Consider the following 17,990-nt stretch of genomic DNA (forward strand, 5'->3'; position numbering starts at 1 on the left):
TGATGATTATCGCATCGTATCGCATGGTGAAGAGGGTGAATCGTATCGCCAGAAAATTCCATGTATCATTAAAGTATGGTATCGCCTGCAGTGCATCGAGATGTGTATGGAATCGTCCTCAGTGCTGAGATTCACACCCCTAGTAGACACTTAATCAAGATTTGATCAAGTGATGGTACTCTTAACAGAAAGGAGTCAGCAACAGATTCGTCCTGCATGTGGAGTATAGTTTTATCCACAATGTTTTGGCAGCCAGTCATAATATAGCAAGGTTGAAGGTGCAAATACAACATTGCTCACCACCAACAGGGGCTGCCACTTTTCTTTTATACCCTTTTTGTCGCGTGGGATTTTCTCTTGCTTTGCAAATGTTTCAGACAGCCTTGGTGTTTGAGGGAGCGGTGATCTTGCGAAAATCTCCTGACCGTTTTCTGTGATGGTGATACAAACACGCCGTGAGGTTGGTTGTATTCAACTTACCCGATTCTGTACCACCACAGAATATTTGTGCATGACAAGCTTTGCACTCGGGTGCAATGTCATTTTCAGACCAACGTATGCATTAGCACAGCATTTTCTATGCTGCTTATCCTCACTAGGGTTGCGGGTATGCTGGAGCCTATCCCAGCTGATTTCAGGCGAGACTGGTCGCCAGCCAATCACAGGGCACATGTAGACAACCTAGCTTATTTTTGGAATGTGGGAGGAAACCGGAGTACCCGATCTCCTCACTGAGGGGCCCGACATGCTAACCACTTGTCCAACTTGCGGCCTCAGTTATTATTATTATTATTTATTATGACAGTTAGATATTTTGTACATGTAAACAATCGTTTGTCTATTTGTGCTCTGCCCAGTGTGTACCTCGCCTCTCGCCCAAAGTCAGCTTGGATAGGCTCCAGCATACCCCCACGACCCTAATAAATAAACCTTGTGTAAACTATGCATTTCAAATTAGCAAAGAGTACACTAGGAATACAGGAAGGGAACAAATGTATTGTAATTGATGTGAAAAAGTGTGTGTGTGTGTGGGGGGGGGGTTCAACGCAGGCTGATAAAATACATTCCTTTGGAATTTTTTTTTGCTGATATCTGATCGATATCAGATCTGAAATGTCTGACTCTCAGGACAAACCTAAACAAATATATTCCTTTGACAATGTTTGTTAAACTGTATAAAATGCTGACTGATGGCGGTCAGACATCTTCTGTCAAGCAGATGTCTTCCATCATGTTTGCTGACATCCACCATGTTGTGTCATCCCCCCCCCCCCCCCCAGAGATACCCCACTGCCACCGCCACCGCCACAGCCGCCCCCACCCTACCCCTCCCATCCAGACAAGCACCGCCACCTCAGTGTGACATCCCGGCTTAGGGCGTTCGGGGTGAGGACGCCTCAGGTGAGTCTCATGAATACTTAATGAGGCAGAAACATATAATGAAGGAAGATGCTGACTTACCTCCAGGTGGTGGGGGTGGGTTGATGAGGGTGGGCGGGGGGGGCGGGTTTAGATCAGGGGGAAATTAATCTGATTTCCATCCACTATTTCTTCTTCAGCTCTTTTTCTGCGCTCTCTGACAATTGAACTTGACACAGGGCCGTTTCTAATGAATAAAACAGGGCTGTCAAATTCAAAACATACTTTAGGCTGTGGGCCGAACTGGATTACCCCCACCCCCCTCCCCCCACTGTGTATCTTTATTATTATTTATCCTGAAATGTTCAACACTTGTATATCTGTGCATATCCAAAGTATTAATAACCTTAAAACCTTGTTATCCTTTTAAAGGGGCCTATTATGTTTTTCCCACTTTCCCTATAAATGTTGTGAGAATGTTCTAATTTCATGCTAAACCATGCCAAAGTTTCAGATAACAAGGTTTGTGCATTTGGAAGTGAGCCCTGAAAGAAGTTAGGGATGGCTCTGAATGCTCAGTTTCAGGAGTTTTTCTAACAACGGCTTAGTGTGATGTCATAGTGTGCCAGCCTTCCTTATATGGGCATCCCTGGGCACAAGCTGTAGCCTTTCCCTCCCCCCGCTCTTCTCTACTGTTTGGTTAAGGATTTCACCGTGGCAGCACAGAGCAATGGCTTCCAGGACATGTTTGAGGGAAAGCTACCTTGCCTAAAGAGGCAAGCATCAGGCAGAAGTGTTTGGAGTTTCAGGATCCAGGTGAAGAGAAAAATATGGGACTGTTTTGTGCGCATGGGCAAAGTTGGACTATCCGCCAAACTGTTGCTGAAGTCTGATGTTCCAACCTTACTTGATCATGTTGAAGAGTCAAAGGCGCAAACTGTAAGCACCAATTTATCAGTGTCCTAAATGTGTTTATTTTGTCTAAGTACGCGGTTGTCTGTGTAGCATCATAGAGTGTGTATAAAGGGAGCGTCTGATGTGTGGAGTTGCTAATAGCCTTTTTCCTCCACAATCGGTGGGTCTACCCAAGTAAACATGGGTAGTCCCGCAAAAAAATGTATAATGACCAAATGTTGTGTCATGACGTAACCACTCTTTGAGTTCATACAAGGTACTAAGTCAGGGGTCTCCAAGCACTAGATCATGAGCTGCTAGTAGCTCCTAAACACTTTTCAATTAGTTCTCTAAAGGCTTTATTCATTTATTATCAACTCCGAAAATGACAAAATTAGAAAGTGGGGTTCAGCAATAGTCCGAAACGCCTCGGGTGCGCTTGAGAGTGTGACCAATCACAGCGGAGTGGGCGGGCCCGCAGGCGGGCTGTGGGTGGAATTAATTAAAACAGACCGTTTTGGAAATCCCAGGAAATACAGCTGGAATAGGTGCAGATTCTGGAAGATCTGTCTTCAGTCTTTATATGCACTGGCAGCGTGACCAACCACAGCAGAGTGGGGGTGCCTGGAGGCGGGTCGAGGGTGGAAAAAATTAAAGCAGACCGTTTATTCACGAAGGAGCACAAAATCCAAAGATATACAGTCGAATAGGTGCAGATTCTGGAAGAACTAGAACACTTTCTGTGCTGGTTATTGTGTGTAGCTGCTTTATAGGGGTCTAACTAACAACACAAAGGGACGAAAATTAGCATAATAGGTCCCCTTTAATTTTTTTAAAATTTTGCCCATCATTTACAATCCATATTTATGTGAAACATGAACACATATTTCTTTCCCCTTTTTGTGCATTCTTGCACAATAAAAAAACAACTAGCTAACAACGGACGTCAGTGGGAAATATGTATTTTGATGCAAAAGATTTTTTAGAGAGCTTCATAGTCAGAATAGGTGTGTCCCACAGATTATTCCCTCAATCTCCTGGCTACAGCTATAGTATTTCACATCAACATACATTGCAGGTTTTGAGCATTTCCACATACAGGGGAATCTTGGTTAGTGTACGCCCCAGCTGTTTTACGGTTAACATCAAACTTTTACACATTTTGCCTTGCTTTGCATACATTTTCTTTATGTATTTTCATCACAAAACATCCTTGTTTAAATCTGGTTAGCTTGCTAATACATGGAAACAGGAAGGGGGAGTCAACTCTGTCGCCTGTCTATGATGTCATCAGCAGCTGACTGTAGTTCATTGCCCACTAACACAGTTAATTTGATGACTAAACCATCAACAGGACAGAAATTAAGTCTTCTGCCTTGACTGTCAACAAACATTTGCAGTCCTCCCGCGTTGAAAATGGGACTCTAGGACAGGGATGGGCAAATTTTTTGACTCGCGGGGCCGCACAAAATTGATGGGGGGCCAGACTATATATTTTACATGTAACAGTCCACCTGGAAGTATTGTGTCTCTAAAAGTGTGTGCGTTCAAACACTTGGCGGGCCAGATGTGGCCCCCGGGCCGTAGTTTGCCCACCCCTGCTCTAGGATGTTTGAAAAGCAGCGAAATTTTAACCGCAATGTGGCGAGAGACGACTGTATTCAGAAAATGTCAGGAAATTATTTCTAAGCCAAAAAAGATCACCACAGTTCAGTGTGTGTGTGTGTGGATGTGTGTGGATGTGTGTGTGTGTGTGTGTGTGTGTGTGTGTGTACGGAGTTGTGGGTGGAGGGTGTATTAGTCACCAAAATGGCACATAGCCTCCCTCTCTTTCTCTCAGTAAGTGGGTCATTCCATCTGGAGCAGAATATGGAAAAAGTGCAAAACAATTTCAAGCAAACACTTGAGGACAAAAAAAAACATTTACTCTCATATTTTGGACGGAATTGTTGTTCAATCCTTTCAAGTCGAAAATGGCCTTACTCCTCACACATATTTCATGCTGTCGAAGCGCTTCTTTTTATCCAGGTTTGGGACAAAGGAGGTTTGTCATATGAGCTTTAGCGTTCACGTACAAAATACACATCTTTAGTAAACACAATGTGAAGAATATTGGACTGCACTCAGCAACGATCAATTGATGGACAAATTGCAGCTCACATGAAACATTCAAAAACGCTGGGATTTCTAGTAAATAGTTACAGTATTGTAATAAAATTACCGTATTTTCCGGACTATAAGTCACACTTTTTTTCATAGGTTGGCTGTTCCTGCAACTTATACTCCAGAGCGACTTATAAATGAAACAACTGTTTATGTTACATAAACACTGGACACCTTTTCTGTTCATGTTTATCTTTAGTGTAGCTGAATAACCATTGTGTTAGCATATCTTACACCTATTCAGCCTGTTCTCTATTCTTTTATTGTTACAACTTGCCTTCCAAGAGGACATAATGTCTGTTTTGGTCATAAAAGAAATTACCCGCAAAAAATGCGACTTATACATGTTTTTTTTTCTACCTAATGATGCATTTTTGGACTTGTGCGACTTATACTCCAGGGCGACTTATAGTCCAGAAAATACTGTATATTTACTTTAATATAATTATTATTTTCTATGTATTTTAATGTGTTTTAAAAGAGAAATGAAATGACATTGACTTTGCAATTCGGATGAAATGTTTTATGACTATTGCCCTGTTTTAGGTATTTTCATTTGTGCATTTCATGAAGGAAAGGTGCATTGAAGCAATTCTTTAATAATAATCCTTTCTGAATGTTCGTAAATAGGCTTTTTACTCAGAAACATTTAGAATTTAAAATTCACAAATAAACAAATCAGGCTACAGGACGGTCGAGTGGTTAGCGCGCAGACCTCACAGCTAGGAGACCCGAGTTCAATCCCACCCTCGGCCATCTCTGTGTGGAGTTTGCATGTTTTCTCCGGGTACTCCGGTTCCCTCCCACATTCCAAAAACATGCTAGGTTAATTAGCAACTCCAAATTGTCCAAAGGAATGAATGTGAGTGTGAATGGTTGTTTGTCTATATGTGCCCTGTGATTGGCTGGCCACCAGTCCAGGGTTTTCCCCTGCCTCTCGCCCAAAGACAGCTGGGATAGGCTCCAGCACCCCCGCGAGCCTCGTGAGGATAAGCGGTAGAAAATGAATGAATGAATGAATATCGTAATATCTATATTTTACCTAAATATATCGGGATATGAGTTTTGGTCCATATCGCCCAGCCCTAACCTTTAGCCTCATGTTTTCTTTTGTTTTTAATAGTGAAAACCATTGGTGGACTTATGTGTCTGTACCTAAAGTACATGAAAAGCTCTGATACTTTGTTGTAGAAGTCTGATCACCTTTTGTTGAGCTTTTTGCATTATTGCTTGAAAACAAAAACAAAACACAGGCTGCTCCACTCTATGGAAGGATGGCAGTGACAAGCACCATCTAACTCACGCACTGTTGTCACACTGATATTAAAGACATCACACAGGTGGTGGAAAGTCATGGTGTATGATAAATTTTGCATAAGAAAATGTTATAAAATGTTAAAAATAGGGATGTCCGATGTTGGCTTTTCTGCCGATAACCGATATGCTGATATTGTCCAACCCTCAATTTCCGATATCAAACAAGACTGATATGAATATGTGTAACATCACATCCATTTTTGAGTAAAATTGTTGAAAAGTAGCAATACTCTTAAATGAGTGCCCATCTCTGAGATAATTAATATATTAAAGGTATTACGCTCGTATGGTGCTCATTTTTCATCCCTTCGTATTGAGTTTTGGACTCATAGAGCAGCTACACACAATAACCCGCACAGAAAGTGTTCTAGTTCTTCCAGAATCTGCACCTATTCGACTGTATATCTTTGGATTTTGTGCTCCTTCACGAATAAACGATCTGCTTTAATTTTTTCCACCCTCGACCCGCCTCCAGGCACCCCCACTCTGCTGTGGTTGGTCACACTGCCAGTGCATATAAAAACTGTAAGCTGTTACTAACTGCTTGCCCTTCTGACTCTTCCACACGACCAAGTAGCGTTGGAAAGGCGTCAGGCTTCAGCAAGTTTGTTGGCTAGTCCAGCTGCATACAGGCCCAAAACTCAACTCCCAAAACTTGAACTCTATCCCTATCGCTATGGCTAACTCTATCTCGAGCCACACTTTGAACTACCGGCTCATCTCTGAACTCATTCTTGCAGTATTGTCAGCCTAACCAGTCCTAGGCTGTGTTTGAAACCGCATACTTACCTACTACTCATACTAACTCTTTGAGTATGCAGTGTGTCTACACTGGCAGTATGCCATTTTTGAGTATGTGAGTTCCCGGATGTACACTGCATTCGCCAGAAATGTTGAATATGTATCATCAACTTACTATTCACACAAAAATTACCCAGGATGCAACGTGACATGACATCACCGCGATGGACCAAACATCGGTGTCAAGCAGGATATATTGCGAGTTGGTTCGCTTCTTGTTTTCATAGTAAAATCAGTGATTTATCACAATGTTTTTTTGTATGAGAAAAGTATGTTTTATTTTGTGCAAATAACCGGAAGTGCGTTGCTTGCTTTGGCTAGCTTAAATTTTGCTGAATTTGTCCAAACTAAATTAAAATGGTTGGTATTTGGACAAATAAATGGCACACTCGGGATCTAAACGGTCACTTTCTCGCCTGATTTAAAAAAAAAATCCCAATAAAGTGATGTATTTAAAGAGTTTAGAGCTAAAGCAAAATCAGCTTCTGCCTGTCGATTTCGGTTCGGGTAGGAGCGCAATGCATTGTGGGTTATCATGTAGTAAGCTGTAGTGTAAACGCTTTGCATACTGTCTGATGGATTTGGTATGCAGTATGGAGTGTGGATAGTATAGGCATGGAAGTGTGTAGTAGTTAGTATGCGCTTTCGAACACAGCCCTAGTTGTGATGATAATCTACTGTCAATATTATTATTATTAGCATGCCTCTCTTCCAAAATAAGCACGAGCTGATGAGGATGTTGATTTGGTTTTGGCTTCCTGCACATCCCCAGTTTCTCCAACCATGATCTCCAACCAGATCCCAGTTCTCGCAGTCAATGTATAGTCAGTATGGTGTTGTTTGTTTGTTATTACACACTAATGATTTTATGTATTGATGTTTTTGTTTTGCGCACTCCTCTTTTCTAAATCAAGCTTTAGCAGGCGTTGAAATTGCTACTGTTATCACAGTGTCACTGTATGTTGCTCTCCTCTCTCTCCCCATCCACCCCCACGTTCTCCAAGCAGATTCCTGCAGACGTTAACATGAGCGTTGTTATTTTCTATCATGGTCGTTCCTCTGTCTCCCTTCTTCTTCTTCCACTCACCTCCAAATCTTTTCATGATTAGCGTCTCCGATTGTTCAGAAGGTGCATGGCACTCATATTTCTGTTAAAGCAAGGAAAATGTTATTGACGGAGACGTCACATCTTTTAAAAACATATTTTGACACTAGCTAATTTACCAATGCATTAATTTATTTTGCAACCTGAAAATGAAACAGTGTGTTCACATTTGTCTCCAAGCTGATTCCAGATGTTGATATAGATCTAGATCAGGGGAGTCCAAACTTTTCCCAGCGAGGGCCGCACACGGTAAAATCAAGGATACGGCGGGCCTGATGTTTTACATGTTGAAAAACAATGTACGTATGTAGATATGCTAACAACTTACAGTCGTCCCTCGCTACATTGCATTCATAAATGGCCGCTGTTTTGTTGTCGTTTGAACTATTATTAGTCCAAAAATATTGAAATACAACGTATACGTAACGTATATGTAACGTATATATGCAGTAATGGTACATTGGACACATATTACATTACATTACATTACCTTAACACTGCATGGAGGCAGCCAGACGTGATGAAGTGAAGAAATATGTTCTCTTCCCATTCCATGTGGAAGTTTTTTGCTCCTTTGTCCTTTTTCCCCACTGCGTTTGAAACCCTTAATTTTAGAATAAACTAATTGGAAACAAACTAGTTAGCGCGATAACATGCTATGTTCATACCGATGGCCGTCCATTGTGTTCCTGCAGTGATCCCATAGGCTGCACGTTACAGTTAAGCAATGTGCTGCAAACAAAAGATAATAAGAGTGTAAAGGTGACTATAGGGGTGTTATTTACTTATAATATTATTTAAAAGTGTGTTTATGAAGTCGTAAACAGGTTTTATATGCTCTAACTATGGAAATATTCAATTTATTAATATTCAGTCTGACTTCTAGAACCTGGAACCAACTAACTGCGATAAATGAGGGACAACTGTAGATTTTTATGTATTTATTATATATTTTTATTTATTATATATTTTTATTATATATTTATTATATTATTATATTTAAAGAAAAGCCAGCCTGCATCTCAGCTTCGTGTTGCAGGTGACAAAGTGTATGACTACTTTTCCTCCACTACTCATTTTTCACATGTTGTTTTTAAATTGTACAAATATGTCAACTTGTAACTTCTTTCGTAAGATTGTGACTTTGTTGTCATAATATTTTGACTTTATTCTCATAAAAGTACTGCTTTTTTCCATTTTTCTTGTTTCTTTTGTTAGTTTTCCGGTTGTTTTGCATTTTTTAAATGTTGAGAGGGCAGATTAAAAAAAGATCAGCCATGTGCCACAAATGGCCACCCAGGCCACATTTTGGACACCCCAGATCTAGCTAGTTATAATAAGTTATTATCAATAAGTTTCCATCAGCTTCAAGCAAAAAAAAAGTGAAAACGACTGATTGTCAGACAAAAAGGTGCAATAAAGTTTTTGTTGTGCTTTTTCCAGCAGCAGCAAGTTAATACAACTGAGAAAAGTTAAGAGTTGATCTTGAGGTCGTGGAACCGACTAACACAAAGCAAACACAGTCATGGAAAAGAATAGAACATAAAATTCTAAAAATAGAACGTTAAATTCATTCGAGGAGTTCTACAAATGACAACGCTTATTTCACTCAAATCAGCTTGTTACTGAAAAAAAAAGAAAGTGAACGGTAACATTTCACAGAAACACAATTTCCACTCAAGTAACAAGATGCACAAATAGTTCAATAAATAATCGCTGAGTCGTTTAAAGGGTTTCAAACTGGTGTCAAATCCAATGTCCAGTTACTCTGCGGTTTCCTGTAAATCTCCGTTCTGAGATGGTGGAAATCTTAAAAAAAAAAAAAAAAAAAAAACGTCCCTTTGTTGCAACCGCTCCTTAACTGCAACTCGGTCATTGGTGCTGGTCTTAGTGAGCACTAGTGAAATTCCAAAGTTGTAAAAAAGGTATTTTCTTCCTCTCATGATGTCTGCTCAGCAGGCGGGGTCCTTGCTTCCAGCACCGCCTCCAGATTTGGTGGCAGAGCCGACAGCAATCTGGCACCCGTTGGTGACGTGACTCATGACCTTTTGTTTCAGCTGAGTCACCTGCTCACGCAGCATAGATGCGGTGGAGGCCAAGTCCGAGTTCTGACTCTTCAGGATCTTCACCTTCTCCTCTAGCCGTGAGATTCGCTCCAGTTTACGCTTACGGCATTTGGACGCCGCAATTCGGTTGCGAAGCTTCTTGCGCTCCGCTTTGATTTTCTCTTGCATCTCCAGGTCAATGGGAGAGAGGCAAGACGGAGACGTTGGGTCTCCAAGAACCTCAGGAACCGTCTGAGGAGCATCCAGAACTCGATTGTGTGCTTGTGTGCTTCCATTGCCATTATGGCCTGCAGCACCCTTGTATGCCATCTGCCCGCTGGAATATGCCATCTGTCCAGGGTTGTAGCTGCTGAGGTTGGTGTAGATGGGCATGTCACTGGTGCTCATCACCAAGTTCCTCTGGTAGGACGCCTGCAAGGAGACGTTGGAGGAGGAAGATGGCGACATGGGGCCTCCTACCAGCTGGTTCTGCTTGTGAAGGTCTGCGAGGGCCTTGACGAAGCCATCAGCAAAGCCTTCTTGCTCATTGGTGGCCTGGCCGCGATAGATGAAAGGGTTGCTGGAGCCAGACACGGGGCTGGTGGTGACCAAGCCCTGGTTGGACTGGATGATCAGATGCTCCAGATCGGGGGAGGCCAGCTTCAGCTGGTTCATGTCAGCCGGGGATGCCGACGTTGTCATGAGGGAGCTGTTGTTGTTGAGTCCAAGGTTGTTGGGATTTGTCGCTCTTCCTCCCGCTCCACTATTACCTCCACTTGGGAAATGATGGCTACCCGCGAGGGACATGGTCTTCTTAGTCATGAACATCTTGTTTCCGGCGTAAAGCTCATATTCTGCAGCGTGGCTGAAGCTGGGGACGGCGGTGGAGTCGTCATGGTAGAAAGGAGTCTCCATTTTGGTTGTCATGGATGAGGAAGTCTCACGACGCTAATCTTCATAATCAGATTAACCTCAATATCGAAAGAGATTGAAACATTCCACTGATGTCAGTGGCTGGAGGATGAAGAACGTGGAGAACACAAGAAGAGCCCTGGGAGGAAAACACACAGGTTGATAAGACAATGACTGTACAAAGATGTCAGAGAGTTAACCAGTTAACCAGAGTTAAGAGTTGGTTAACTCTTATGTACTTTCCTAGCCCCACCTATGGTCCTGAGATTTGGGTCGTATCCGCAGGTATTCCTGTCTACTGTCCCTTAGAGATACTGGAAGCTGACAAGCCCTGTCATCCGGGAGAAACTCAGACTAGAACCGCTGCTCCTCTGCATTGAGAGGAGCCACATGAGGTGGCTCGGGGATCTGCTCAGGACGCCTCCCAGACGCCTCCCTGGGGAGGTGTTCAGGGCATGCCGGACTCGGAGTAGGTCTCGGGGGAAAGACCCAGGACACGTTGGACTGATTATTTTCTCTCAACTGGCCTGGGAATGCCAGGATTTACTGGGAGGAGCTGGATGTAATAGTAGACCTGACCTCAGATAAGCAGAAGAAGATGGCTAGATGGATGAATACATGGATATTACTTGGGCTGGCAAGGATAAATATCATGATACTTGATCCATTACATAATACAGTATTGTGATACTCTGTTCAGTGAGAAATTTAAACTGCAGTTAAGTTGTACACTCCTAATACAAACAATTTTATACATCTATTTTTTACATGAGAGGCAAAAAGAAGTGATGATGCAACTCTCCACTAATGCATTAACATTTCAGAGCATTTTATGCCATAAAAACGGCCATAAGGTGGCAGAAGTGTATTTGATCAGAGCTCGGCATGGATCATTTCAATAGAAGAACCACACGGCAGGAAGGAGGAAGTGAAAACACGTGGAGGAGTGTAGCGTTCAGAAGGTTAGACATTGTAGGCACACATACGCTGTAGTTCAATTTCAAATAGCCCTGTCATGCTAACACATTTTGCTGGATGGTAATTGCCCTACAAATTATTGTTGATAATCCATATTATTGACAACATTTTTTTGAGACCGTACATTTTGTCAACAGCATTCATTCATTTTCTGCCACTTATCCTCACGAGAGTCGCGGGGGGTGCTGGAGCCTATCCCAGCTGTCTTCGGGCGAGAGGCGGGGTACACCCTGGACTGGTGGCCAGCCAATCACAGGGCACATATAGACAAACAACCATTCACACTCACATTCATACCTATGGACAATTTGGAGTCGCCAATTAACCTAGCATGTTTTTGGAATGTGGGAGGAAACCGGAGTACCCGGAGAAAACCCACGCATGCACGGGGAGAACATGCAAACTCCACACAGAGATGGCCGAGGGTGGAATTGAACTCGGGTCTCCTAGCTGTGAGGCCTGTGCGCTAAGCACTTGACCGCCGTGCCAAGTGGGATTCAACATTTTTTTTTGTCTTTTCATAGTTAGCGCATAGAAACTTCTAATATAATTGTTATTATTATAATTATGTTTTTTCAATGATTAGAGTCCTATAGACATGATATAACACCCCTATACTCACGTTTACACTCCTATTATTCTTTGTTTACCGCACATAACTCAACTGTTATGCACAGGCTATGGGATCACTACAATGACATATGAGATGTCCGCTGCTTTTAGCATAGCATGCTATAGTGCTAACTAGTTAGCCTCCAATTTATTTATTCTAACCTTAAAGGAGACCTCATATGCTCATTTTTGGCCCATGGTATTGAGTTGTGGACTCCTATAGAGCGGCTGCACACGATAACCTGCACAGAAAGCTTTCTAGATCTTCCAGATTCTGCACCTCCAACCATTCACACTCACATTCATACCTATGGACAATTGGGAGTCGCCAATTAACCTAGCATGTTTTTGGAATGTGGGAGGAAACCGGAGTACCTGGAGAAAACTCACGCATACACGGGGAGAACATGCAAACTCCACACAGAGATGGCCGAGGGTGGGATTGAACTCCGGTCTCCTATCTGTGGGGCCAGTGAGCGAACCACTCGACCGCCGTGCAGCCCTATCTACAAACAGAATCATACAAGACCTGTTTAAAGTCAGTTCTAACCATATGCTTGAACAAAAAGGGAGCTTTTGAGTTGACTTTTTAGAGGAACTCAGAGGAGCAACTCCATACTTCACCGGTACTTTACTTTGACAAGGAATGCTCTGTCACGATCCTCAAGTTAGCCTATGTGACAGTTTAGTTAGTTTCCGCTTCTAAGCCTTAGTTCCTGTTTTATGCTCTTATTTTGTTAACATTTCCTGTTTGCCCTGGGTTCCCTTTTCACTCGCACCTGCTGCTATTTGTGTTCCTCTTCTATTTAGTTGAGGTGCGTGCACCCTAGTTTGTTGTTGCATTGTTAGTTGTGGTTCCCCACGCTACTGCATCCGTCTTCGCTGGTGTCCTGCTGCTGTATATCAGCCATTACTATTAAAAATAGACTTTTTAACTGCACTTGGGTCTCCTGCTCTCTGCATACTGGGGTCGTGTCACAATGCCGAAGCCGAGACATAACATGCTCCGATCACTTCCAAGGAGATCCCGACTCCCGAATTTTGATATCTGCCGATACTGATACGATACAGATCTCTGTTTGTGGTGGGGACCCCTCAAACCCCATATCTGAATCGATACCAACATCAGTCCCAGTACTCAACAGTACCAATTTTTGGTACTTTTGTATGTTTATTTTTTTAATTATTGTTTTCATTCATGTATTCATTCAGGTCCATAGAGTACCGGAGTCTGTCTCCTGCCGGTCACCAAGTCATATTGGACAGCCGGGACGACCAGGGGTCCTTCACCTTTAGACCATGTGATTACCAGCAGGAAGTTGAATTCATGATTTTTATTTTTCAATTAAATTTTCAATATGAAGTTTTTTCTATATTGGCCCATGTCTTACTCTAAAAGTACAATGTGTTATTAAAAAGATCGTGTATATTATTAGTAATTATTAAGATGAGTGGTTAGCGTGCAGGCCGCACAGCTAGGAGACCCGAGTTCGATTCCACCCTCCGGCCATCTCTGTGTGAAGTTTGCATGTTCTCCCCGTGAAATCTGGATTCATTGCAATGCAGTGTGTATTGGTAAAATTGGATGCAAGCACCGTTTTATGAATGTTCAACTTCACCCCATATGCTGTTCCCCAGGTGCAATGAATGCACCATCATTATTTCCCCTTTAGTATTGAATACGGACGGAAGCCGTGAGACACATACAACTACTAGTAAAACAGCATGGACGTTCGCACGCAAGCAGCAGCGAGGAAGTTTCTATATAAAATAATTGTACATAAAATATGTATAAAATTCCATTTATCGTTAAAGTATTGTAACACTGGCAGTGCATCGAGGTGTGTATCGAATCGTCCTCAGTGCTGAGATTCACACCCCTAGTCCATGGGTATGAATGTGAGTGTGAATGGTTGTTTGTCTATATGTGCCCTGTGATTGGCTGGCCACCAGTCCAGGGTGTACCCCGCCTCTCGCCCCAAGACAGCGGGGATAGGCTCCAGCACCCCCGCGACCCTTGTGAGGATAAGTGGTAGAAAATGAATGAATATTAGGGATGTCAATTATAATACGCTAACACAAATCCTCTCTGACGACAGGTGGATGCACGGTGTAGCATGCCCAAGGGACACAAGTCTGAAGCTCTTTAATTCCTACCTGATCAACAGCAGTGATGTTCTAACACCATACACAGTACGTATGCATCTCCAGCTCACAAACACGTCTCTCGTCCCTTCATCATCAGTATAACACTTACTCATTCACACCACACTACCGCAAGGTGCATTCATGGACACTCTGAACATCAGGCATGTAAGTGTGGCCTCTCCTGGGATGCATCCAGTGGGCATCCAGACTAGATACCCGAGCCACCGCACCGGCTCCCCTCCATGTGAAGGAGCAGTGTCTCTACTCTGACATCCTCCGGGATGACCGAGCGCCACATGTCAATGATTCAAACGCTGGCATGTGACTTTGACACACATTTTGTCGCACAGCGTAAGCCATCGCCTTTATCGCTACACTCACTTTATATTTGAAATGAGTGTCAGCGGTGATCTAGCAATCATCAGTTGATTTGCAAAAACCAGGATGCTGAGCCCAGCAATGAAATACTGAAATGGTAATGGTTTAATTTCATTTGAACATGCATCAGATTACAATTGACGGCATCACATAATCAGTTCACAGTTCCACATGTCCAAAAGGAGTAGGAAGAAGCAAAGCTTATTAAATCCTACCCCTCCATCTGGTTCTTTTACAATCAGTAACTGTTCAGTAATTTGTTCACTTCCTGCCTTTCTAATATAATTTATGTTTTTTATTTTTAATTTTTCGTGTGAATGGTTGTTTATCTATATGGATGGATGGATTTTTATTTATTTTTATTTTTATTTTTATTTTTATTTTTATTTTTATTTTTATTTTTATTTTTATTTTTATTTTTATTTTTATTTTTATTTTTATTTTTATTTTTATTTTTATTTTTATTTTTATTTTTATTTTTATTTTTATTTTTATTTTTATTTTTATTTTTATTTTTATTTTTATTTTTATTTTTATTTTTATTTTTATTTTTATTTTTAGTGTGTGAATGGTTGTTTGTCTATATGTGCCCTGATTAGCTGGCGACCAGTCCAGGGTCGCCTGAAGACAACTGGATAGTCTCCAGCACCCCCCACAACCCTCATGAGGATAAGCGGTAGAAAATGAATGAATGAATGAATGATTTTTTTTTTTTTGTATTTTTTATTTACAGGAGGTGCAGAGATGCTTTATCGTTTCATTACATTGAAAGTATGCTTCCTTAAATGACTCCAAACACAGAACGACTCAAAGGTTTGGAATGTAAGCTACTTTATTTTTGCAATCTTTCAACCGTCGACCGTCACGTTTCCGAGACTTCAACTCAGCAAGTGTCAGAGACCTATCTCTGTGCATATGTTTTGCTTTTTCTTTGGCTTTTTGGCAGGGGATTACGTCACAGCATGCAGTCCTAATAAAAGCTGGGGGTCTGATCGGTAAAAGTGTGAGTGGAATTCCGACAGGAAGTCATGAAAAAGACAAAAACATTCAAATTGAGACACCCTGATCCATCCATTTTCTGTACCGCTTATCCTCACGAGGGTCGCGGGGCATGCTGGAGCCTATCCCAGCTGTCTTCACTATTTTACATCACCTCCTATTTGTGCAATAACATACACTATTTATTGTTTACACTGTTTATTCTGTTGCTTACATTCTGCTTTCTCTATTTATTTTCTACTGCACTCAATATTTAGCTTTTGTTCTTGTGTTTTTTTAGTCTTTAATGTCTCATTATTTAGCTTTCGTTTTTGTGTTTTTTTAGTCTCTAATGTCATCCGGAAGCCAAGCAACGACATTTACTTGCCAAATTTCACTGCTGTGTTTTTTGTGAGCACTTCCCAGTCTCTGTAAGTCTTTGTATCGAACTGATGCCACATTTGGCTGCACGGTGGAAAGTGGTTAGCACGCAGGCCTCACAGGTAGGAGACCAGAGTTCAGTTCCATCCTTGGCCTTCTTTGTGTGGAGTTTGCATGTTCTCCCCGTGCATGCGTGGGTTTTCTCCAGGTACTCCGGTTTCCTCCCACATTCCTAAAACATGCTAGGTTGATTGGCCACTCTAAATTGTTTGTCTATATTTGCCCTGTGATTGGCTGGCCACCAGTCCAGGGTGTACCTCGCCTCTCTCCAGCACCCCGCGACCCTCGTGAGGATAAGCGGTAGATGATTGAATTGATCATTTTCAATCTCTAACTTTGCCGTGTTTGTATGCAAGATGCATTTTTAGCAAATAATTAGTTATGCTTTGGGCGGAAAACAATGGTCAGTGGACATTGATCGTGTGTCATTGTGTTTAGGCTTGTTTAACATTGGCTGATGCGCAATGTACAATACAGGCTCCTACTGTATTTGGGAGGGCAAGGTGAGAAGCGGGAGGAGACGTGAAAATGGAGGTTCATGTGAGTGCTGTCGGTCCAGTGAATGTGAAATTTCCATTTCATATTCATATGCCTCAATAGCAACAAAGGTAGCACGATGTCTTTGTTGGAAGGAGTTTTCATACCACTGAATTCTCCGGGCATTTAATCGATTTTGCCTCTTCATCAAGTCATGCTCAAAGACTAGATAGGACAGCTCTAGTCTGAGAGTCCAGTGCAAGATCCAATCTATTAATCCTGCAAAAGAAGAGGCGGGTCCAGACTTCCAGGTATGACTTGTAGGGCCTCTCTAGCGCCTTTGGGTGGCACCTCCTATGTTAGCATGAAAGCATTGCATGTAGGAGAAAGGTGGTGTCACAGACCCCCCCCCCCCCCCCCTTCTGTTCAGAGATGGAGCACCTCAACGTTAGCCTACCACATAAACACAAAGCCCATATCCCGTGTTATTATTATACTTTTGAAAATATTTCACATGAAGTATATATTAGTATATACAAGTACTTGTTGAAAATATGAAGTAGATATGAAGTAGATAAGTATATTCAAGTAATTCAAATTCAATAGTATTATGATGAATATTAAAATTCAAGTTAAAAATGCCACGTGTAGTGAAAGTAAAAGTAGCTCTCATATGAAGTATTATTATGTACCTATATATTAAAGTAGTTGTTTTTAAAAATTTACATTACAAGCAGTATGTACATAGATTAAAGTACATGTTAAAAATGACATATGAAGTATTCAATATATGAAAGTACATGTTAAAAAAATGCCATATGAAGTATCAAGCATATTAAAGTTGTTGTTAATAAATCATATGAAGTGTAAGCATTAAGCATATTGAAGTTATATTAAGTAATGTATATTAAAGTACTTGTTAAACGCCATATGAAGTATATTAAAGTAGTTGTTAAAACTGGAATATTAAGTATGATTAGTTAATGCACATTAAAGTGTTTGTTAAACGAGGGCATGTTAAGTATTATTATGAATATTAAAGTACCAATAAGTAGTAACCTATAAGTAGGTGTGTTGGACCCTTGACGAGCAGAAGCGAAGCAGCCTGTGATGGTTGTGCGCCACGCAGTAACAAACGATGAGTGTAAAAGCATCTTCCTGTTGTTCCTATTGTTGAATTGCTGAATGTGGCGTCCATAATCTAAGGTGAATCGAAATGAAATCGGATTGTGTGATGTCGATAATGTTGTTGTAAAAAGGCAAATATTAAGAGTACTCACGTGGAGGACAGCAGAGATGTGGAAAATGAGAGCAGACCCCCCAAAAAATCCAATCGTTTCCTTCCCAACGTGGATCTCCACTCACACTCACACACACGCACG

The 17,990-nt window shown here is 41.6% G+C and overlaps 1 protein-coding gene across 2 annotated transcripts; it reads right to left on the minus strand.

Annotated features, from left to right (window-relative positions):
• Positions 1 to 1,372: 1,372 nt before the first annotated feature.
• On the minus strand, positions 1,373 to 17,990 carry june (JunE proto-oncogene, AP-1 transcription factor subunit). 2 transcript variants are annotated; one of them, XM_058057439.1, is made up of 2 exons: positions 17,889 to 17,990; positions 1,373 to 10,735 (listed from the first exon to the last, which is right to left on the minus strand). In XM_058057439.1, the coding sequence occupies exon 2, from the start codon at positions 10,609 to 10,611 to the stop codon at positions 9,592 to 9,594; it is 1,020 nt and encodes a 339-aa protein (XP_057913422.1). In that variant the 5' UTR covers positions 10,612 to 10,735; positions 17,889 to 17,990; the 3' UTR covers positions 1,373 to 9,591. The 2 variants fall into 2 exon arrangements, with proteins under 2 accessions (XP_057913422.1, XP_057913423.1); XM_058057440.1 differs by lacking the exon at positions 17,889 to 17,990 and adding an exon at positions 10,850 to 11,737.

This window comes from Doryrhamphus excisus, chromosome 19 (assembly GCF_030265055.1).
Source record: "Doryrhamphus excisus isolate RoL2022-K1 chromosome 19, RoL_Dexc_1.0, whole genome shotgun sequence".
In the NCBI taxonomy this organism is placed as follows: domain Eukaryota; kingdom Metazoa; phylum Chordata; class Actinopteri; order Syngnathiformes; family Syngnathidae; genus Doryrhamphus; species Doryrhamphus excisus.